The sequence below is a fragment of the Tupaia chinensis genome, unplaced genomic scaffold (assembly GCF_000334495.1).
Source record: "Tupaia chinensis unplaced genomic scaffold, TupChi_1.0 Scaffold139457_1, whole genome shotgun sequence".
In the NCBI taxonomy this organism is placed as follows: Eukaryota; Metazoa; Chordata; class Mammalia; order Scandentia; family Tupaiidae; genus Tupaia; species Tupaia belangeri.
Window position 1 is genome coordinate 1,544,915 of NW_006199342.1, and position 24,426 is coordinate 1,569,340.

The following is a 24,426-nucleotide window of genomic DNA, read 5'->3' on the forward strand; positions in this document are numbered from 1 at the left end:
GGGAAAGAGAGACAGAAAAACACAGAAAGTTAGAAAGCAAGATGCTAAGTCTGGGACTCAAACCATGGTTGGCCATGTGGGAGTCCAGTGCCTTAACCAACACACCACCTCCTGGCCCCTGCAAATACAGATTATTACTGAACCTAAATATGCTTGGATACTGATGGATACTTCCAATGTTTTTGTTCCTCCTATAGACATTTTTTTTTTGAGAGAGATTTTCGCTATAGGGCGCGTGTGCTCGCCAGACAGACAGAGAGAGACATTAGAGACAGAAAGCGAGAAATCACTCCCAGGGGGGATGGCCAGGCCGCAATCCCTTCTCCTCCATTCTCCTCTTGGGATCTTGGGCACGCATGCACACGCGCCCGGCGTGAGTTTTAAGCCACCGGGTCTGGGACGCAAACCGTGGTCGACTATGTGGGAGTCCAGCGACATAGCCATTACGCTAACTGCTAGTTTCCCCTCCTATAGAAATTTGATACCTTAAAAGGTAGATGAGTTAAGATTCCTGTCAAACTTAGGGAGTGGCTTAAACCCATGAAGTCTCTCATTAGGTAACCATGATGCCATGTGTTACACTTTATAAATAAATCTAGTTTCAGAGCGGTTATTGAGATAAAGCATAATGGGAAAGTATTATGATTGTTACAAATATAAAGCAGACTTCTAAAACACATTTGTAATTTTGAATGATGTGGTTTTCTTTTTAAAGAATTATTTATTTAATTAATTCTATTTGTTATTATCATTTTTTAATTTGACCAGAGAGAGAGAAAGGGAAAGGGAGAAAACAAGCCATCAGGTCCAGGACTTGAACTGCAGTCAGCCATGTGAGAATCCAGTGCCTTTAACCGCCATGCTACTTGTCGGTCCCAAATAATGCTGTTTTTCAAATGCAGTATAATTTATTCTGTGCTGGATGAGCTCAGTTCTACTAGGCACCCCTTTCATACATATGTAATTTAGAAATACAATGTGTAATTATAAAAATTAAAATATATTACAGGTTTTATAAAATACAGACAAAAACATTATCGATAATTTTGTCATTATAAAAAGCATTTTTATTTCATATTATTTATTTTTTGCATATTTCTCTTTCATACAGTTTTAATTGTGTACAGTTTTTATCCTATCTTTACCATTTCGATATATGCCATGCCTGTTTTTTCATACTGTTATGTAGTCATTATCATAATTTTTCAAGGTTACATAATGGTCCCTAGTGTGGCCATAACATAGTGAAACTAAATGTATTCCAGGTGTTGGATATTTAAATTGCTTTTGACTTTTTAAAATTATAAATAATGCTATAATGAACACTTTTGTGTGTGTAGCATTTTCTGGATCATTTTCTGAAGATATATTCCCAAAGGTGAAATTCTTGTTTCACACAATATGACCATAGTAATGACTTTCGATGTATTGCCAGCCTACCTTCCCAGATGATCAAACCAATTTTCTGCTACCAGCAACATGTGAAAGTGCAGCTTCTCTGCGTCCTTGCCTGTGATTTCTCACTTTTGTCTCTCTTTCCCATGAACATTGTATTGCCAGCATCGAAATACTGAGACTCTATGAAAATAGGGGGATTTAGAAAGTGGTTTAGACTCCAGGTTCTTACCCAAACAGAAAAAAGAGAATTGTTTTGATGTGTCTGATTCAGTCTTGCCTGGAAGGAAAGGGAAAGATGTCTGTGGTGTGTTGGACTCACCAGTTGAAGAAACTTGATATTTAACTCAAATACATCACTTAGCATACAATAATTTGAGTTAAATATCAAGTATGCTAAGTGATGGAGATGACCACTTTTGCCTTTTCTGAGCTTTGCTTTGCAGTTTTTGTTCTTTTTTTTTTTTTTTTTCCTGGAACAAATTGATTCACAAAAAGACATGACATTGGGCCAGCAGGTGGTGTGGAGATTAAGGCGTTGGATCCCACATCACTAGGTGTGCAGCTCAAGGTCCAGACCTGGTGACCTGAAAAACACGCAGGGCACACGTGTGTGTGTGCCTGCCTAAGAGGAGACAGGAGGAGAATGGATTACAGCATGGCCATTTCCCCTGGGGGCTAATTTCTCACTTTCTCTCTCTCTCTGTCTGTCTCTCACTGGCGAGCTCACATATCCTATAGCAAAAACTAAAAACAATAAAAACCACTTCATTTACTTTTTTCCTTCCTAAGGATCTAAAGTTACATAAGTCTTAGAGCATAGTTTTTTGCTTACCAAATATTTTGATTTATTCTTGGAGAATCACATAAACTTATTTGTTTCTGGTAATTAAATAATTTATCTCTTAGGAGAGATAAACTAACTTCAGTCGTTGAGGCCAGTGGAGGGTTGGCTGCTGGTATTAGTCATCCACAGCTCTAAATGAAATGTCTCAAACTCTCTTTGACGAATAACAGTGAATAGAGGCTTTGGAAAGCCTTGAAAAAAAGATGAGAATGATGGTAAGACTTTAGATTCACAATATCTTAATAGTAACGATTTTTGAATAGCACTGAATACTTTCAAAATATATTCTCATTCACGATCTTGCCTTTGAAGTTAGTAGAATGAGAGATTTTATTATCGACATGCACAGAAATTAAGGGGCATTCCTAAAGTCTCATAGTGGATACAGGTGTGTCTGTAGCATGTGGATGGGACTGTAGCAATATACTTTGGGATGTAAATAATTTTCTAAGTTTACTGTCCTACAGAATGATATTTCTGATGTCTCTTCATTCATTTATGCATTCACTACAGTGAGTAGCCACCACACCCTCTGGGTCACAGAGGTCAGCCTTAAAGATGTGCTCAATCTGGTGTAGGAGTCAGGTCTGCAGAGGTCATGGCAGGAGAGTGTGGCAAATGCTTCTGGGTGCCAGGAGCTGTGGGGGGAGGCACAGCAGGGACCAAGTCCAGATTTATGTTGATGGTGCTGGTGGCATTGAAGCGGGGGCCCTAAAAGGTCAGGAGGGGTGACCCCTGTTTCTTTGACTTTGCTACCTGCTATAACTTAGTGGGAATGACAGGGGATTGAGAGATAAGGAGATATGAAGAAGCAACTAGTATGGCTTTGCCTCTTTCTTTGACTTTCACCAGCGACGGTGAGCTTGCTAAGAAGGCACACAGATGTTGTATTTTAAGAAACAACTGTCATGAATGACTATAAGGAAGAGACCGCTGCCTTCCCTACTGCTCCATGATTCCATGCTGCTTCCTTCCACGGGCCCCTTTGCATGAAAAAAAAATCACATTTCCCAGGAGTTTTCTTACTTTAATTCCCTTCTAACTAAGGTTCCCTGAGGTTCTACATTTTCTTTTATGTTGGATTATTCATTTCTTGATTCATTCATCCAAAAAAATATTCCGTACACTAAGATCTACTGAAAAGGAGCCAGCTGTTGAAGATTTGAAGCAAAAGCTTTCTGAATAGCAAAGGCCATGAGAGGAAAAGCTTGCCCTGTTCTAGGAACAGAAATAAGTACTCCGAAGCTAGAAACTAAGGGGTGTTAGGAGATAAAGCTGTAATGCAGGAAGGGCCAGATCTTGGTAGAAGTTCAGAATTCATTCTTAAGTACAAGAGGCCACCAGATGGTTTTAAGGAGAGCCAGAAAATCTGGGTTATATATAGTTTTATTATCATTATGTTGAAAATTTTAAGAGCAGTGCATGCTAGCAGACTTTGGAGCTTGATATACAGGCATTTGGGGTGATGGCTTTAGACTGAAAAAAGGTGAGGAGGGGGTAGTTATTTAAAGAAGAGGTGACAACACCCAGGGTTTAGTGTACACCTATATTTGCATTATTCTCCCCATATCTCAGTCCGGATGCTGCTAGTTTAAGATAAAAAGAGGTAGCAGGGATTCTCCTCCTTCCTCCAACTTCTCTTAAACCCTGTTTTCTTAGGAAGAGACTTGTAGGCTCCTGTCCATGGCAGCACTGCCAGGAATAGCCGATAGTACTGCTGTTTGTTGGCAGCAGCTCAGCCGTTACCATGAGCAGAGCCTGTGCTCACGACGAGAATGAGGAGCCACTCATTGGCTTGCTTAAACCATGCCAGGCTCTTCCTTTTTTTTTTCCTTTTTTTGGAGAAGTTTTTGCTATAGGGCGCGTGCGCTCACCAGAAAGACAGAGAGAGATAGAGAGATAGAAAGTGAAAAATCACCTCCCAAGGGGGGGTGACCACACTGCAATCCCTTCTCCTCTATTCTCCTCTCGGGGTCTCGGGCACGCACGCGCCCGGTGTAAATTTAAGCCACTGGGTCCAGGACTCGAACTGCCGTCGGCTACATGGGAGTTCAGCGACATAGCCATTATGCTAACTGCTGGTCCCCCAGACTCTTCTTTATACCTCCTTCTCCCTCAGTCCCCTGTCATTCCCACTAAGGTATAGCAGGTGGGGAGAAATGATCCCAGAACATTAGGGAGGATAATTGAGCATGTCTCTGTAGGCACTACAAGTTGGATAAGCAGCACTTTACACTAGAACACTAAATCCCCAAGATCCCCCTGAGTTTGAAAGAGTCTGTGGTGGGACTGGAAGAAGGGTGACAAAAGGGGATGGGGGCTTCAAAAAATTCAGTTGAGAATAAGAGTTCTGTGATTTTAATACTGAATTCTGTTATTCACAGTCAGGTCTTCATTAATCTGACGTTCCAGGGCTTCATTTAGTTTTAATGAGCACACAGAAGGTACACAACAGGGAAAACAACGAGAGAGACTGGATTACCACCTTCCCTTCCTGTGCGCTTTCACAAAGTGCTTTTCCCTAATTGTGCTTCATCTAATTCCAATGTTTTTTCCAACACAAAGTTCACATGGTTTTGAGAATGTCGAGCTCACTCCCTCCTCTGTGTATTTGCGTCTAATGAGGCTCCTCTGTGCCCCTTTGGATAGCTTTCAAAGATCTGTGGCACTTACCTTTTCCCCTCCTTCTGCCAGAGACTGTAAGTATCTTAAAAATTGAAGCAATGACTTTAAAGAAAAATTTTTTTGAAGAGATATTTTTGCTAAATTGCATGTGTGCTCACCAGAGAGAAAGAGAGATAGAAAGCAAGAAATCACCCCTCAAGGGGGATGGTCACACTGCAATCCCTTCTCCTCCATTCTCCTCTGGGGATTTTGGGCACAAGTGCACATGTGCCCGACATGGGTTTTACGCCACCGGATTCAGGACTTGAGCCGTGGTCAGTTACTTGGGAGTCCAGTGACATAATCATTACACCATCTGCTGGTCCCCAAACCATAACTTATTGTCTTCTCTGTGCCTGATATGCTAATTTCTATGCTGTATAGGTTTAATGTATTTTAGATTTTTTATTTTACTGGAAATCATTTTTGGAAAGCCCATTATATTCATTCATTCCCCCTCAGGTTCGGAGGGACCTTGAATGTTTTCTTATGGACATAGGACAATCATCATGCTATGCGTTTATTATTATTCCTGAGGTATCTGGAATTATATTCCTTTCCTCTAAATACCTCAGAGCATACAAGCTTAAAAATATGATTTCTGTTTCTGAAATTATTTGCATCTTCCTCCTTGTGACAATTGCTGCTGGTTAGTTAATTTTGCACACGTTTGGGAGCCAAACTTAGAATTTTTGTGGCTGTCAGGATAGAAAATGCATAAGCTTTGTGACAGGTTGCCACACCAGAGAAGTTTTAGCTCTGTGGGCAAGCCTTGAGTCAGCAAGGTAGCCAGATGTCTGCTACATGAAGAAACGTGTAGTTTGTGGGACCAGCAGTTAGCGTAATGGCTGTGTCGCTGGACTCCCACGTAGTCGACTGTGATTCGCGTCCTGGACCCGGTGACTTAAAACTCACACCGGTCGCGTGTGCGTGCGCGCCCAAGGTCCTGAGAGGAGAATGGAGGAGAAGGGATTGCAGCGTGGCCATCCCCTGTGGGGGGTGATTTCTCGCTTTCTGTCTCTCTGTCTCTCTTTGTCTATCTGGTGAGCGCACACGTCCTACAGCAAAAACATTTCCAAAAAAAAAAAGAAACGTGTAGTTTGTAGGTGCTTCTCCTACCAACTACAAAACCCCCCCACCCCAACTCATGATATGAGATATTTTGCAGAAGTAGTCACATTCACCTTCATACCGTTACCTCTGATAGCACCAGCCACGCTGCATCACCTCAGGGCCTTTGCACGTACTATTTCCTCTGCTTAGATTGCTTTATTGGCAGATGTTTTCATGGCTGGCTTCTGTATTTTTTTTAAAGAATTATTTATTTATTTTTATCATCAATATTATTCTTTAATTTAATCAGAAAGAGAGAGCGACACACACACACACACACAGAGGGAAAGTGAGAAAGCAAGTCACCAGGTCCGGGACGCAAACCGTGGTTGGGCATGTGGGAGTCCAGCACCTTAACCAACCCCATCAGGATCCTGATGCACAATTCACCCCGATTTCTCCTTCTCTTTTGCTCATGAAAAAAAAAAAAAGTAAATCATGCCTCCTTGTGTATCCAAAAGCCTATGCCACCCACTGTATTGCTTCTGGCATCAAGAGCTGACATATATTTTTACATAGTCTTGAATCTGTGCTGACCTCGTGACTTGATTCAGGCAATATAATGTGACAAGAGAGATGTGAAACTATACCATCTTAGATACTAGCCCAGAGCCACAGGTGGCTATATTTAAATTTAAATCATTCACAATGAGGTAAAATTTAGAATTTAATTATTCAGTTGACTAACCATATTTCAAGTAGTAAATAACCACACACAACTAGTGGTTATCACAACAGACAGCATAGTTTTAGAACATTTCCATCATTGGAGAAAGTTCTACGAGACGGAGCTCTTCTAGAGCCGATACCTTAAGAGATTCTACAACTTTCACTCTGCCCTTTGGAGACACTAAGCACTATGCTTTTAAAAAACTCAGTCCTTGGGCTAGCTGGTGGCATGGTGGTTAAGCCAGTTGGATCCCACATGGTCTCGTTCAAGTCCTGGACAGGGTGGCCTGAGAAACACACTGTGTGCATGAGTGTCCAGAATGTAGGACGGATGGAGGAGAAGGGAGTGCAGAGTCACCATTCCCCATGGGGGTGTACTTTCTTTTCTTTTTTTATTGTTTTTGAGAGGTTTTTGCTATAGGGCGCATGTGATGGCCAGACAGACAGAGAGAGACATAGAGACAGAAAGCGAGAAATCCCCCCCCACGGGGGATGGTCACGCCGCAATCCCTTCTCCTCCTTTCTCCTCTCGGGATCTTGGGCATGCACGCACACGCGCCCGGCGTGAGTTTTAAGCCACCGGGTCCAGGACGCGAACCGCGGTCGACTACGTGGGAGTCCAGCGACATAGCCATTACGCTAACTGCTGGTTCCTGGGGGTGTGCTTTTTTACTCTCTCTCTCTCTCTCTCTCCAGTGAGCACACATGCCCTTTGGCCAAATTTCATGAATAAATAAATTAAGTAAATGCCCAGCCTAGCCTGCGAGACAATTAGAAATCACATAGAGGGAAACCAAATTGCCCAGCCAACAGGCAGCAATGATTTCCGGACCCGTGAATGAGGCCATCTTGGATCTCCAGCCCCAATGAAGCTACAGATGATGGCAGCCTTAGAGTTACCCACGTGGCACGGGCAGAACTGATCAACATCCCAACCCACAGAATCATAAAAAATAAATTATCATTGTTTTAAGCTACTCAGTTTTAGATGGTATAATGAATACACTCTTTAATTCTGGCACTAATTTTGAAACTATGCCCCATGGAATAACGTTATGGGTTAGAATATGGGAAAAAAAGAGGAAGATATAATGAACCCATATTGTCTCTTACAGAGAGATCCATCCATTGTTTATGTAAGGAGAAAAAAGGATATTTGCTATTAATAAAATAAAAATCATTAGTAGATTAAAATTCTTGGCACAGACCCAGCTAATAAGTGTTAGAATAAAACTAACTTTACATCCAAAAGCGATTACTAGAAATTTGCAAGGTAGGGGGACCAGCAGTTGGCATAATGGCTATATCGCTGGACTCCCGTGTAGTTGATCGTGGTTCAAGTCCTGGACCTGGTGGCTTAAACTCACGCCAGGCACATGTGCATGCGTGCCTAATATCCTGAGAGGAGAATGGAGGAGAAGGATTGCAGTGTGGCCATCGGGGGGGGGCGGGGTGATTTCTCACGTTCTGTCTCTCTGTCTTTCTCTGTCTTTCTGGTGATTGCACACACCCTATTGCAAAAAAAAAAAAAAAAACTCTCAAAAAAAAAAAATTGCCAAGTAGGTAGATCAGGCAATCCAAAACAATCCAGATGGATTCAGGAATACATTCATTATTTCAATTTAGGCTAACAAAATTTGCAAGACTCTCTTAGATTTTGCTCTTTCAGATTTTGGAATCTTACATGGCATTTAATTCTAAAAGCATTCTTTCCTTTATTCATTTTTTTTTCAAGCATTCAAGCATTTCAGCCACCATGGAGGATTTCAAATGATTAAGACTGAGCCCTACCTAGGAAGAATTCAAAATTTAATGGAGAGGACAGATGTGTGGTCACAATATATCCGGAGAAGAAGTTGGGTTTAGATCAGTAGGAAATGCTCTGGAATCACTGAGGGGGGATGATCTCATTATAGAATACACTAATATACAGGATGAGTGAGTACTTTGCAGATGTGTGGGGTAGAGACTACAAAAGAAACAGATTACATAGCAAGTTTTCTAGGATAAAAACCAGAATTACTATTTTTATAACAATTTTATTAAGATATTATTTACATAGCATAAAAATTCACCCTTGAAAGTGTACAGTGTAGTGACTTTTAGCATATTTCATGGAATCATGCAATCATCAACACTGTATATAGTTTTAGAACATTTTCATTACCCCAGAAAAGAATCCCCATACAAATAAGGATTTACTCCCACAACCTCCTCTCTCTAGCACACAATCCCTCCAGCTCTAAGCAACACTGGTCTATTTCTGTCCCCATAGACATGCCTATTTTGAATATTCCATGATAATGAAATCATACATTACCAACTTTTGTTTCTTAACTTCTTTCACTGGAAATAATATTCTTAAGATTCACCCACGTTATAGCATGCATCAGTATTTCATTCATTGTTACTGTTGAATAAGATTCTGCTATATGGATATACCTTATTTTGTCTGTTCATTCAGTGGTCAATGTATAGCTGGGTTGTATCCACATTTCAAGTATTATTGATAATGCTACTTTGAGCATCCATGTAAAATTTTTTTCTTAATCTTTTCTTAATCTTGACGTGATATTTATGTATGTGCATGTGGCGTTTTAGATAGGGTCTTGTTCAGTCATAATCCTCCTGCCTCATCCTCCTCAAAGGCTGAGACTAAAGATACACACCACCATGCCTGGCTTTATAGGATAGGCCAATAATTGAACACAGGCCTTCCTCATGGCCCCAGCCAGCCAGACAGCAGCAGCCAGCATGGTTCCATGTACAGATTTTTATGTGGACGTGCATTTTCACCTCTGGTGAGATATAATAATACTGGTAGAATTATCGAGTCATATAATAATTCTGTTCAACATTTTCAGAAAATGCCAAACTGTTTTCCAAAGTGGGTGCTTCATTTCAGCATTTTACCAACAACGTATGATGGTTTCAGTTCTTTCACATTCTCACCAATACTTGTTATTGTCTGGAAACAGAATTGTTTTGAATGAAAATATAGAGTCATTAAAATAAGAAAGATTCCAATTAGATGATGTTATGCTCATTTAAGGCAGTCCATATGTAAGTCACGTGATATTAGAACACAAAGCTGAATGCCACTTTGTAGCTCTGTATACAAAATAACTCAGTGGAGTCTAATTATCTTATCATTAATGTTCACCAGGTGGTTGAGAAATGCAGGTTTTCTTTTATGTCTAATTGAGAGGTAAAGGGTGGTGAAATGATTATATGTGTAATGCTGTTGAAAGTTAAATGCATTTCTGACATGCAATTAAATATAATTGAAATAGGACAAATTGAATAACAAAATTAAATTTGCAGAATTGAATATAAACAGGTATTAGTCAACAAGTGCTGTTCTCTAGGCTATCTGGGTGGAGAGTTGGCATTAGAGCCCAGGTCCTGTAGTTGTACTTGGTTAGCCCAAGTCTCACCTGTCCACACCTGCCTCCTGTACTTCCCTGTGTTGGCATATCAAAGGAGTTCACAAGATATTCCCCAGCCAGCACCTTGTATGGAGATGGCTTTTAAAATAAAGCACTAGTTTTGTGTGGTCAGGAGCGAAAATAAGTTCTCTAGTCCTATGAGGCTTTCTCAGACTCAAGACTAGTTTTTATGTATCTAGGAGAACTGACAGTAGTATTTTTTTAAGAGTTATTTATTTAATTCCATTTATTCATCCATTTATTTTAATTTGACCAGAGAGAGAGAAAGACAGAGAGAGGAAGTGAGAAAGCTACCAGGTCCAGGATTTGAACCTGCTCGGCCATGTGGGAATGTCTAGCACCTTAATCATGCCACTTGCTGGTCCCTGACAGTGGTATTATAAAAAAAAAAATCATGTAAATTTGACAGTCACCCCTCTTTCCAACTTGTCCAGCTTGTTGGTGACTTCCTCTAGCCCATTAATGGAATAAGTCCTACGTGCATAATGGGCCATACGGTGGTCTAGATGACCTGACCTCTGCCAGCATCCTGAGCTCGGTGCTGCTGCTCTGCGGGTAGGGAAATGTTGGTAGTTCCTGGAGTGCACACCTGGCAATATTCCCTTAAGTACTTTTCCCTCTCTTAATGACTTAATTTAGACACCCATCAAGAATCACAGTACACCTAAATCATATGGATCATATTACCTTCTTTTTCCACTAGCAGATCCAAACCTACCCTCTGTGAAATATCTGCACCCTATCTGTTTGTATTTCCAGAAAGTCAGTAATGCTTCTGCTCTCCCTTCTCTGAACTCTTAGATTTTGCTCTTTCAGATTTTGGAATCTTACATGACATTTAATTCTAAAAGCATTCTTTCCTTTATTCATTTTTTTTTCAAGCATTCAAGCATTTCAGCCACCATGGAGGATTTCAAATGATTAAGACTGAGCCCTACCTAGGAAGAATTCAAAATTTAATGGAGAGGACAGATGTGTGGTCACAATATATCCGGAGAAGAAGTTGGGTTTAGATCAGTAGGAAATGCTCTGGAATCACTGAGGGGGGATGATCTCATTATAGAATACACTAATATACAGGATGAGTGAGTACTTTGCAGATGTGTGGGGTAGAGACTACAAAAGAAACAGATTACATAGCAAGTTTTCTAGGATAAAAACCAGAATTACTATTTTTATAACAATTTTATTAAGATATTATTTACATAGCATAAAAATTCACCCTTGAAAGTGTACAGTGTAGTGACTTTTAGCATATTTCATGGAATCATGCAATCATCAACACTGTATATAGTTTTAGAACATTTTCATTACCCCAGAAAAGAATCCCCATACAAATAAGGATTTACTCCCACAACCTCCTCTCTCTAGCACACAATCCCTCCAGCTCTAAGCAACACTGGTCTATTTCTGTCCCCATCGACATGCCTATTTTGAATATTCCATGATAATGAAATCATACATTACCAACTTTTGTTTCTTAACTTCTTTCACTGGAAATAATATTCTTAAGATTCACCCACGTTATAGCATGCATCAGTATTTCATTCATTGTTACTGTTGAATAAGATTCTGCTATATGGATATACCTTATTTTGTCTGTTCATTCAGTGGTCAATGTATAGCTGGGTTGTATCCACATTTCAAGTATTATTGATAATGCTACTTTGAGCATCCATGTAAAATTTTTTTCTTAATCTTTTCTTAATCTTGACGTGATATTTATGTATGTGCATGTGGCGTTTTAGATAGGGTCTTGTTCAGTCATAATCCTCCTGCCTCATCCTCCTCAAAGGCTGAGACTAAAGATACACACCACCATGCCTGGCTTTATAGGATAGGCCAATAATTGAACACAGGCCTTCCTCATGGCCCCAGCCAGCCAGACAGCAGCAGCCAGCATGGTTCCATGTACAGATTTTTATGTGGACGTGCATTTTCACCTCTGGTGAGATATAATAATACTGGTAGAATTATCGAGTCATATAATAATTCTGTTCAACATTTTCAGGAAATGCCAAACTGTTTTCCAAAGTGGGTGCTTCATTTCAGCATTTTACCAACAACGTATGATGGTTTCAGTTCTTTCACATTCTCACCAATACTTGTTATTGTCTGGAAACAGAATTGTTTTGAATGAAAATATAGAGTCATTAAAATAAGAAAGATTCCAATTAGATGATGTTATGCTCATTTAAGGCAGTCCATATGTAAGTCACGTGATATTAGAACACAAAGCTGAATGCCACTTTGTAGCTCTGTATACAAAATAACTCAGTGGAGTCTAATTATCTTATCATTAATGTTCACCAGGTGGTTGAGAAATGCAGGTTTTCTTTTATGTCTAATTGAGAGGTAAAGGGTGGTGAAATGATTATATGTGTAATGCTGTTGAAAGTTAAATGCATTTCTGACATGCAATTAAATATAATTGAAATAGGACAAATTGAATAACAAAATTAAATTTGCAGAATTGAATATAAACAGGTATTAGTCAACAAGTGCTGTTCTCTAGGCTATCTGGGTGGAGAGTTGGCATTAGAGCCCAGGTCCTGTAGTTGTACTTGGTTAGCCCAAGTCTCACCTGTCCACACCTGCCTCCTGTACTTCCCTGTGTTGGCATATCAAAGGAGTTCACAAGATATTCCCCAGCCAGCACCTTGTATGGAGATGGCTTTTAAAATAAAGCACTAGTTTTGTGTGGTCAGGAGCGAAAATAAGTTCTCTAGTCCTATGAGGCTTTCTCAGACTCAAGACTAGTTTTTATGTATCTAGGAGAACTGACAGTAGTATTTTTTTAAGAGTTATTTATTTAATTCCATTTATTCATCCATTTATTTTAATTTGACCAGAGAGAGAGAAAGACAGAGAGAGGAAGTGAGAAAGCTACCAGGTCCAGGATTTGAACCTGCTCGGCCATGTGGGAATGTCTAGCACCTTAATCATGCCACTTGCTGGTCCCTGACAGTGGTATTATAAAAAAAAAAATCATGTAAATTTGACAGTCACCCCTCTTTCCAACTTGTCCAGCTTGTTGGTGACTTCCTCTAGCCCATTAATGGAATAAGTCCTACGTGCATAATGGGCCATACGGTGGTCTAGATGACCTGACCTCTGCCAGCATCCTGAGCTCGGTGCTGCTGCTCTGCGGGTAGGGAAATGTTGGTAGTTCCTGGAGTGCACACCTGGCAATATTCCCTTAAGTACTTTTCCCTCTCTTAATGACTTAATTTAGACACCCATCAAGAATCACAGTACACCTAAATCATATGGATCATATTACCTTCTTTTTCCACTAGCAGATCCAAACCTACCCTCTGTGAAATATCTGCACCCTATCTGTTTGTATTTCCAGAAAGTCAGTAATGCTTCTGCTCTCCCTTCTCTGAATCACATTCCTTTATATTCCATTTTTCTCAGGTTTTTTTTTTTTCAAGATATAAATTTATTTTCTTCATTGGGTATGGAAGGTGGGCTGCACACCATCAACAGAGTCTCCACACCACAATCCTCTTCCTTCCCCTGCAATCCGCCTGGATCCCAGGCACCTGCAGAAATGCCATCAGTGTTGAGATAGACCCAGGATTTGAACCTGGAGCCTTCCCACCTGGTCTCCTTCCTCACAGTCGTGTCCCTACTGTCTACAACACCGTGGCTAGACCTTCCCTTCATTTTTAATTTTCTTCCATATCATTGCCAATTGGTACATTTTGGTTTCTCTTTTGTGCTAAGTCTCCAGCTACGGTCCATGACTCCAAGTAGAGGAAGAAGAGATGTTCTAGTACCTTCACCTTTGCCGGGACTTGCATCAGGTGCATGCCTGGCTATCCATTCCCAAAAGAGGAACTCTAACACAGTCTGGCTTATCATTTTAAGAATCACTACTGATCCCACATTTACTAGTTAGATTTGGGCTTGGGAGATAATTCTCTTGACCACTAAAATTTTAAAAGTAATTTGCTGTGTTATCCATGGTTTTATAGTGCTATTATTTGAGCATCATGATTTTTGTTTGTTTTTGAGCAACATGATTTTTAACATCATCATTTTATATTTCCAGTGATTTTAGAAGTAAATACTAGAAGTGTTTTTATTTCTCTAGAGTGTCTCACTCTAATCTGAATTAAAAGGAAAATTTTCTCAAGATCTATGTTTATATATATATGTATATCTGTATTTGACAAAGGTATATTTTCCTTTTCTCCTGTTTCTTTTTTTATTTACAAATATCAGGAACTTTGAATGTCAGAAGATAATTTTTTTATTATACAATATTTTATTTTTAAAAATACTTTCTTTTTTTAGAATACATTTTTACATTAGAGATTTTCATAGTGGGAAAATAACAATTTATTCTCGTAATATTATATTTGTGGGCAGATTATTTTAGGACAAGTATAATGCATTTGAATATTATGTCTCAGTTCAGAATTTTTAATACTTTGACATGTCTACAAGGTGGACCTTTCCCTTAAATGAACTTCTATATATTTAGAAGCTCTCTAAGATTTTCTTCCTAGCATGGAGAAATTCTTCATGTGTGGTATTAGCATTTCTTCATTTTTTTTTTCCCTTTGAGAGATGTTTACTAGAGGGTATGGGTGTTTGCCAGAGAGACACGCAGAGAGACAGAGAGATAGAAAGTGAGAAATCACCTTCCCAGGGACATGGCCACTCCCAAATCCCTTCTCCCTTTTTCTCTCAGGATTTTGGGCATGTATGCACATGCACCTGGCATGCTTCAAACCACCAGGTCTGGGACTCGAATCGTGGTTGACTACATGGGATTTCAGCACCTTAGCCACAATGCCACCTGCTGCTTCTGCATTTTTAATTTTCCCTAGGATTTGTAACCATCAGTAGCTGGTTTAACTGAGCAGAACAGGAAGTTTTCAAAAATTGAGCACTGTCTAATTTCCCTCAAAGTCTTTACTCATAACTGAATAGTCTTCCCTTTCTTTGTCCAGTATTCCCATGGCAAATATTGAACTTTGATCATGTATTGATAGTAATAAAGCTGAATTGTCTTCAAGAGATTGATAAATAAAAGTAACTCATATGTAATATTTATATTGTAAATCTTGTGAGAAGTTTGGAGACAATGCAATATAGAATTTGGTCTCACAAGTTCTAGATACCTTTCAAACCTTTTGTTCAGTAATTCAATTCTGAAAATAACCATGTCATAGGAGAAGAGATCTGTTCACCAATGAGCTGATCTGTGATTTCCTCCTTATTGTGAGCCGCCTAGTATGACAGAGCAAGGCAAAGAGGCAGACGATCAATTCTTCAGGTATTACATCAAAAAGGGTCAAAGTTTCCACAGCATGGAAGTAACTTTGCAGATGTGCAAATCATGATAGTTGAAATAGCCAAACCCAGCAAAGGTTAAAGCTGACAGTGCCAAAAGGCCTACCTTGGTAGCTTTCTGTGATGCAGTTCCATGAATATAGTCAGTAACAACTTGTCCAAGGTCCCAGTTACTATGGAAAGTGGGGGCTGCGGCCAGTCCATCACAGAGCAAGATCCAAATAAGCAGCTGGAAGCAGGCCCTTGGGCAAAACACTGACAACCCTCTCACTAGACCCGTGGAGATATACAGCCTTAGAACCAGAATGGTTGCTTGATGACAGGTGAATGTGTTGCCCTCCCTGCACTCTACACCATCCTGGGGCAGGGCAGTTCTGGAGAAATGTGGAGGTCTGACCTCTGGGGTTTTTAGGAATAGAGCTTGACCTCCTTGGACACTGCAGAGGACAGTCATTCTCCAGCGAATTTCCATCTTGCTCCTCAGGGCTCAAGCAGAAGATAATCTTTTCTATTTCCTGGAATGTCAAACCCTAGAACTTCTTCACAAGTTCTATTTCTTATATAAGAGATAGTAGGACTGGCTCATGGTCTGGCAGTTAATAGAGCAGGATCTCATATGACTGATCATGGTTTAAATCCTATCCCCAACAGCTAAAAAATACACTGGCCGTGCATGCGTGTGTGTGTCCACAATCCCTCCTGGATGGAGAAGCAGAGGAGAAGGGATTGTGACTCGACCCATTCCCTTAGGGGATGCTTTCTCTGTCTTTCTGTCTCTCTCTGGCAAGTGCCCATGCCCTCTGGAAATTAAAAAAAGAAAGATGGTAGGAAATTTGTTCCTTTCCCTCTGACATAGTCACTTAATATCAATTGGTGTCATTATGTGGGAATTTTGTTGACTGTGCTTGCTTCACAGTCTGTCTTTAGATTTATAGAGGTCAGGAAAGATGCATACATGTATCTTAATTTTAGACAAAGTTTGCTTTCATCTTTAAGCATTTATGTATTTATTTCCCATCATTTGAGAAAAAGAGAGAGTTGGGTACCCCTAATAGAGTCTTCACACTGCGGCCCCTACCTCGAAGCCCCAGAGCTAGCTAGGGTCATGGACACATTGGTGGGTCAGACAGACTCTGTGAACCTAAAACCTTCCTATATGGGCCCAGCATCACGCAGTAGTACTCCTACCGCCTGTGCCACTGCGGCTGGGTTGATTATTTATTTATTTATTTATTTATTTATTTATTTATTGTCAAAGTAGTAATTGTCCTTTGTTCACAACTCAAATGGCATAATACTTATCACAAAAAAATAGCACTTTGTCACTCCATCTCTTGCTACTTCTTGTCAGCTCTTATCCCTCCTCACCTTGACAGTCTCCTTCCATTCCATTACTCGTGTTTTTCTGTTGTTTAGCTCCATATTTGTATATAAGATCATTATTTTTATATTTCTAGTTTTCTCTTTTTACTCCTTATCAACTGCAGAAGATAAGGAGTTAGCCTGTAAATGCCCTGTCTTGCCAAATGACTTGCCAACCTAGTTCCTTCAAAGGCTACAAAAAAAATTATGTTGAGAAGGAACGGTTTTATTGATTCTAAAATATTGTGAGAGTACAGTATTTTAGGAAATTTTAAAAACTGAATTTTCATAATGTGTTGCTAGAGAACTGTGCTAAAGCAACACATTATGACCAAGTAGGTGTTGCTACAGTATTAAAACAGCACAGGAGAAAGTCTTCATTTACTCTTTTTTTTTTTTTTTTTTTTTATTTAAGGTTTTTGTCACAGGGCATGTGCGCTCTCCAGAAAGAGACAGAGAGGGACAGTGAGAGATCATCCTCCAGGGTATTTCAAGCTGCCGGATTTGGGACTTGAAGTGCTGCTGATAACGTTAGGAGTCTAGTGCCTTAAGTACCACATCACCTGCTGGCCCCAGGTCTTCATTTACTTTTACCATGCAGTAGGCACTGAAGAGTTTTGTTGTTTTTAAATCATAGTCATTTAGAGACTTAATCACCCAACATTTTATAGGGGCAGGGGTGAAAGTTTAACTCTGCTTAAAAGAACAAAAGTGCTAAAGACAAACTGTTCTGAGAATCACAGATTTGCATGAAAAAATCTCACAAGGGAAAAACAGTAATTGCCTCAGCGTGAGAGATGGAACATATTTTAAGATAATTGGAGACTGTCTTTTATGTGTTCTCTTTAGTTTAGTTTTGATTTCATGTACTTTAATTTGTTTCTGTCTCTTAATTTTTTTTTCTTAATGTATTCTAAAGAATGTAAAACACTTCTGAGGATCTCATTACTACTTGTGAAATTACCTTCTTCTGTACTATTGGATGTAATTTTTTTGTCAGTCAGTCTTATAAGAAAAAGTATCTGAGAACAGGCTATTCTATTTTAGCAATCTGACATTAGTGAAAAACATAAAAGTACATTTTGTGTAAGTTCAAATATGCTGTAACAATTTCCCTTAGGTGAATATTTTAAAATGATTTCTTCTTTGCATATTTAAGTTCTACAGAAATGATCCTTTTACTTTGTTCCTATTTTTCATCATTTGTATCTGTAAAATTTACATTTTCACTTCTAACTTAGCTTAAGTGCTGGTTGTTAGTCTTTTCTTTGACAAGGGTGGTCAGATCTAATTCAAGATGCTCTATCGTTTGGTGAGCACATGAGGTTACAAATGTGACTTTTGCTTCTCTTTGTTAAGGCACTGAGACGTGAGTTAAAGGAGAAAGAATATTCTATTCTGAATGCTGTAGACCAAGCTCGAGTTTTCCTGGCTGATCAGCCAATTGAAGCCCCCGAAGAACCAAGAAGAAATCTACAATCAAAAACAGGTGAGAATGGTTTTTTTAATACCTCATCAAAAACACATGTAGGAACAAAATCAAGTAGAAACTTTCCTTATGGCATTGTCTGAGCTAATATTGAAAACTCTTCTTTTAATTATGATTTTTATCAAATAATGTCATTATTGAAAAAACATCTAGATTCTTAAGTTAAGAAAGTGAAATTGCTGTATATGACATTATCAATATTTTAAAAGAAAATTAACTGGAGAAAAGTGGATTTATCAAGAAAGCATACTGTACCCATAAAAAAATTCTCTAAGCAATCAAAATTTATTTCTAATAGTTAAGCAAGGTGCATGATAATTACAAAGAAGAAAGTTACTAAAAAGACAAAGGTAAATATGTAAAATATTTAATATCTAAAAAGTAAGATTTTTTTAACTTGGTTTTCAAGTTTACTTTTGAAAATGAGGCACCTTTTTTTAACAAGCAGACAACAGAAATTATTTAATTTATAAATAACAACCTATAGGATTTATATGGTTTGGCTTAAAATTCAAATTCTTTACTAACAATATGTCACGTGGTAAATTTGAGAGAAAACGTGTGATGAATTTGAGGGTCAACATATATCTTTATTATGATTTTTTACTGTGGACAGGACAAACATTCTGATGTGTTTTGAAAAGCAAACATGCCATTCAAAATGTGTTTCTATCATTTACTTCACACAGTCAAAGCAAACCTCAAAGGTTGCCTCGTGCTACATCTAGCAGTGAAATCATGAGCATTTATTTCTTGTAAGGGAAGCACAGTTGGAAAAGCCTTTGACTGTAGCTGGAACTGGATCAGACATATAGACAGGTAGCCATTCTCCTACAGAGTTTTCTCAAGCAAGTTCTTCTTGAGTCTGAATTAATTTCCCATGAGGGCTATGATTTCCTTAATCCTTTGAACACAGTTTTATAAACACATGCACACCTACACACACACACACACGGAGCACACTGGCTGTCTTTTATAACATTAGTCGTTGCTTCTTGCTAGTTGTATCCTTGTCTTCCCAGGCAGCCAAGTGGGAGCCTAAGTCATTGTTGAATCTTCCACTTTTCATCAAATCCCACTGTCTACAAATAACTCATAATTGTTATTTTTATCTTCAAGAAATGATTCCTTCTGAGTACTCCTATATGTGAGGTATTCAAAAAGTTTATGGAACATGATTATGGAAAAATATGCATGGATTTCAAATTTTTTATGCACTTAATAAACTTATAGTTTAATTCCATTTGTCCATGAACTTTGTGAAGTTCAATTCCATTTGTCCATGAACTTTGTGAAGTTCCTTCATATGTGTATTATTTATACATACATATGCACACATGTGTGTGCGTGCACACACACTACTACTAATTCCAGATTCTCTTTCTTTTGTGTATAGTCTTGGGATGGTTTTAGGCAGAAACAGTTGCTGCTTGAGGATAGCATTTATCCAGTTAAATTGCTCTGTCCTCTGCACGCCACCCACACATTTGCTTGTGTATTCTCTCTCCTCCACTGTAGTCTCTAACTGAGCTGTGACTTTTCCCATGAAATCATATTCAGGTTCCTTCCTGACTGTACATTCCTACTGAGTTCTGTTGCGTACTGAAGACATTTTTGGTTCTAGCATGATATTTTTAAATCTTGGAGTCCACGTGAGTTTTCAGTCTTTTTACTCTCACTTTCATAGTTCCATAACTAATGTACGCTATCAACATCCTTGAATGGTCTTGGGACTCTCTCGTCATAAATATGCTATGTTTTCTTCTTCCATCTTCCTAGTTCTTTTCAAAAGTATAGTTTAAAGCTTGTGTATGTCCTTAGCACAGAATACTAGATTGTGAAAGGGCCTTGGAAATGATCTAGTCCAGACCTACTCGTTTTACAGAGGAAAATATTGAGGTCCCTCTCTTCTTTAAGAGACCTTCTTAGATCCCAACCCAGTCCTGTTTGATACCTAACATATGCTAATTTCATTTATGTTGATTTGCTTTCAGATGTTAAAATCCCCTACTTGTCCTGAGTTGAGGAATTGTTTTTAATAATTTTGTGTCCTACAGAACACAGTGTATACATCAGAAACTCAGTAAAAGTTTGAGGAAGAACATATGGCTGCTTGTGTAAATGAGTGGTATAAAATTATTTACTATTCTGACTTCACATACAATCTCTTATGAGAACATTGTTATGAGCTACGTGGTGAGCAGTGAGTCCCTTATCACCACTGCTGAATTTAAAAAACAAAGAAAAATACTCCAGATAGTGGAGTCCCTTGGAAGAGTTGAACTTGCCAGAACATGGTTGTCCTCACGAGTCCTTAAGTATAGCCATAGTTGCAAGAAACTGATATGATGAACAGCAGAGATGAGTAATAAAATTACTGAGTTTTGCAAATTGTCAGAGGGTACTTGGGCTCACCAGAGAGAGAGAGAGAGAGAGAGAGAAAGAGAGAGGAAGAGAGAAAGAGAGAGAGAGAGAGACGCAAGCAAGTGAGTCCCATGGTCTGGTAATGGAGCTGGCTCCCATATGGCCAGTCATTTGAGGCAGGAGTTAGATCCCATTTACAGGTGTACAGGGCAGGGCACATCACCACCACGCCCTCCCCCCCCCAAGAAAACCACTCTGCTTTGTGGCTCCTGACAATTTCTATCCTCTCCCAGTCACCATTTTCTTGTCCTTTAGACATGCAAATCTTATTCTAAAAGAATTCATGGCCCTTTACAATGAAACTCAGTTGGTCTAGGCACCATGTTCCTCTACCCTTAGACATATAGATCTTGTTCTCAAAGAATTCCTGGCTTCTGATAAGGAGACTCAATTAGAAAACGTCCAGATGGACATAATCCAGGACACACAGGTAATGTAAAGCATTATCACAGTGACAGGAATGGGGCAAAACACTTTCTGAGGAAGTGTGTTTTTTCCGGACTAGGATTTGAACCATAGTTGACTATGTAGGATCTGGCTCCCCAAGCACAGGTCTTAACCATTCTGCTATGGAACTGCCTCTTGATATTTAAAATGCAATCGAAAAAACCCCCAGCTTTTCTAGATTAAAATAATCAACTTTTATTTTTCTGTTTTAAAATAATCATTTATTTAATTCTATTATTATTATTATTACTTTTAATTTACTATGGTGCAAGCACACTCACCAGAAAGAGAGAGAGAGAAGAGATAAAGAGAGAGAGAGAGAGCCACCAGGTCCGGGACTGGCCCTTGGGGGAGCCCAGCACCCCAACCACCACACTACCTCCTGGCCCCAAGTCATCAATATTTATGTAGTTCTTTTCCTAAGTCCCGCCACTCCAAGTCTGTTTTTCCTGCAGCGTTAATATGTTGCCTCATGTAACTTTGTCTCTGGGTTGCTTAGGCCAAAATCTTTTGGGCCACTATTAGCTCTTTTATTCTTTTGCACCCGAATCCATTCTATCAGCAAATCCTCTCCTTGTTGCATTCAAAATACACCCAAATATGACCCTTTATTACCATTTCCACCACCACTTCCTGTTCCATCAGTAAGTCACTAACATCTCTCCTTTGGATTGTTACAGGTTCCTTCAACTCTTCTCTCTGCTTTGTCTTTAAAGCCTTATTAGAGATTTCCAACACAGCAGCCAATTAGCATTTGAAGATATGTCATGTCCCACCACTTTTCTGTTGCAGACCTCCATGGGCTCCTCTTACTCAGAGGAGTCAGATTCCTTCTAGCAGTCGAGAATCCTTTATCCAAGATGCTTGGAACCAGAAACGTTTTAGGTTTTGGGATTTTTCAGATTTGGAAATATTTGCATATACATAGATCAACTATCTTGGATAGGGGACCCACGTCTAAACCTTAAAAACATAACTGGAAGATCATTTTATGCAGTATATGTTGTACCATTTTTACTGCAACCTGTCGTAAGAGGTCAAGTGTGGAATTTTCCATTTGTGACATTGTGTCAGCACTCAATAAGTTTTGGATCTTGGAATGTTTTGGATTTCAGATGTTCAGACTGGGGTTGCTCAATATGTAATGGGCTTCTATACTGGCTGGCTGTTTTCTCTGTCTGTAATCTGATCTATTATTTTCACCCTCTTTCTCTTTACTCCAGCCACACTGGCTGTACTGCTGTTCCTTTGTCAGCCCAGTTGTGCTCTCATATATACACCTTTGCACTGGCCATTCCCTTTGCCTGGAATGCTGTTCCTCCATCTACCTGCATGGTGCTCTACCTCTGCCCTTTTGCAAATGCCAGTTGTTTGGCTAGGCCTAGCCCAACTATCCTCTGCTTCACATTTACCTTTCTCTGTCTCCTAATATTTATCAAGGAATATGCTCTGCATTTTTTTTTTAATCTATTTAGTTTTTGTGATTCTCAAGCCCTCAAGTCCAGGACTTGAACTGTGGGCTACCATGTGGGAATCCAGCACTTGCTGGCCTCATAAGCTCTGTCTTTTACCTGTTTATGTATTGCCTCTTGTCCTCAATCCCATTCCTATGAAATGTAGTCTTCATGCAGAGACTTTTCATTTTTGCTGCTATAGTTTGTAAATATCTACAATACTATGTTGCTCAAAGTAGGCGTTAGCTATGTAGCTGTTAAATGAAGGATGCATCAGCTGTGTATTATACAGCCCTATAAGGCACACATTCCTGGGAAGGTTTCAGTTTAGCTATAGATCAAAACTAACACAAAAGGAGAGAAAGCAAACTGCATAAAGCTGTGCATCCCCAGGCGGAGTGGTGCCCTGCAGGTTCTAAGCGGTGTGGACATTGCAAGAGAGACAGACTTTAGGCTCAGAGCAGAGAGAGTGGTTCCTGAGCTGCTCCAAGGGGAAAGGGTAGGAAGTAATTAGGCTCAGAGGAGGGATGAGTGTGCTAGGGTCAGGACTCTGGAGAGCAGCTCAGCCCTGAGGAGTGTACAGGGATTCAGCAGAGGGGCCCACTGCTGGGCAGAAGGTGGGGACTGGAGGGGTGAGATGCTTGAATGTGGTGTGTGTTTCAGGTTACAGATGTTAAAACAAAAATTAACTAGCCAATTTAATAGAGTTTTAATAGAGCAAATTTTAGCACGATTTAAATCATGCAGTAGTCTCTGGACTTAGGGACAACTCCGGCCACCCTCGTGGTCAACTCGGCCTTTTAAGCTGGCAGATCAGGAAAGTGAGGTGTGTAGTAAAAGGAAAGTGTCGTATACAAAACGTAAGTGAGTGAGCAAGGTAGAGAAATCATTGGTAACATTCTGAAGTTTGTCTGCATTACCACGGTTTAAAAAGCGGGATGCCTGTAATTGATGAAAGCCTAGCTGCTGTGATTGGCTGTAACTTAACAACCAACTCAAAAAAACAACCTAACATAAAATTTTGGCTTATCCATAAAAATCAAAGTGCGAAAATAGAGCCGTTGTATTAGGCCAAAGTAGTTTGACTTAACACAGAGGACCTGGAAAGTCAGGCAGAAGATCATGACTTCACACTGCAAGGCCAGGAGGTGTTGCACCACTTACACAGCTGAACCCGCAGGGGAAGTTCCCAGGTTCATGCCCCTGGACTTCCCTGTGCAAGGGGCATGATTGTGCCTGCCCTTCCTTAATCCAGGGTGGATCACAGCCTGAGTACTCCATTTGGGGGACCATCCCTCTCTCTCTCTCTCTCTCCTTATCAAAGGAGATAAATAAATTTTAAAAAATGTTTGTATCACTAAAAGCTTCTCAGGCCCTTTCTTTCATTCTTTCTTTCTTTCTTTCTTTCTATAGAGTGTGTATGCTCAGTAGAGAGAGACAGAGAAATAGTGAGAGAGAATGGGAGAAATCATTCCTCTGGGGAAGTGGCTACACTGTAGTCCCTTCTTCTCCTGGGACCTTGGGCATGCATATACACGTACATGGCATGATTTTCAATCCACCAGATCTGGGACTCAAACTGTGGTTGATTATTTGGGAATTCAGTGCCTTAATCACCACACTACCTGTTGGCCCCTATTCAGGATGTCTCTAGGCCCTATCTTCAAATACTACAGTTGAGGGAAAAGGAAAAAAAAAGTCGTATCAATTTAACTTTTGTTTTTTGTTGGGGAGAGAGTTGTTAGTTTTTATGAGTAACAATGTTCATATTCTCTCTTTTCTTGATATGATTTTCTGTGATGA

General features: G+C 39.5%; 1 protein-coding gene and 1 pseudogene across 3 annotated transcripts in view; one reads left to right on the forward strand and one right to left on the reverse strand.

The window, feature by feature from the left end:
• Positions 1–24,426, forward strand: part of UTRN (utrophin) — a 645,934-nt gene that overhangs the window by 481,183 nt on the left and 140,325 nt on the right. For all 3 annotated transcript variants that reach the window (XM_006161924.3, XM_006161922.3, XM_006161923.3), the window contains one exon: positions 18,169–18,298. In XM_006161924.3, the coding sequence (XP_006161986.1) occupies positions 18,169–18,298 (130 nt within the window). The remainder of the gene's footprint in view (positions 1–18,168; positions 18,299–24,426) is intronic.
• On the reverse strand, positions 15,449–15,919 carry LOC102468559 (succinate dehydrogenase [ubiquinone] cytochrome b small subunit, mitochondrial pseudogene; annotated as a pseudogene).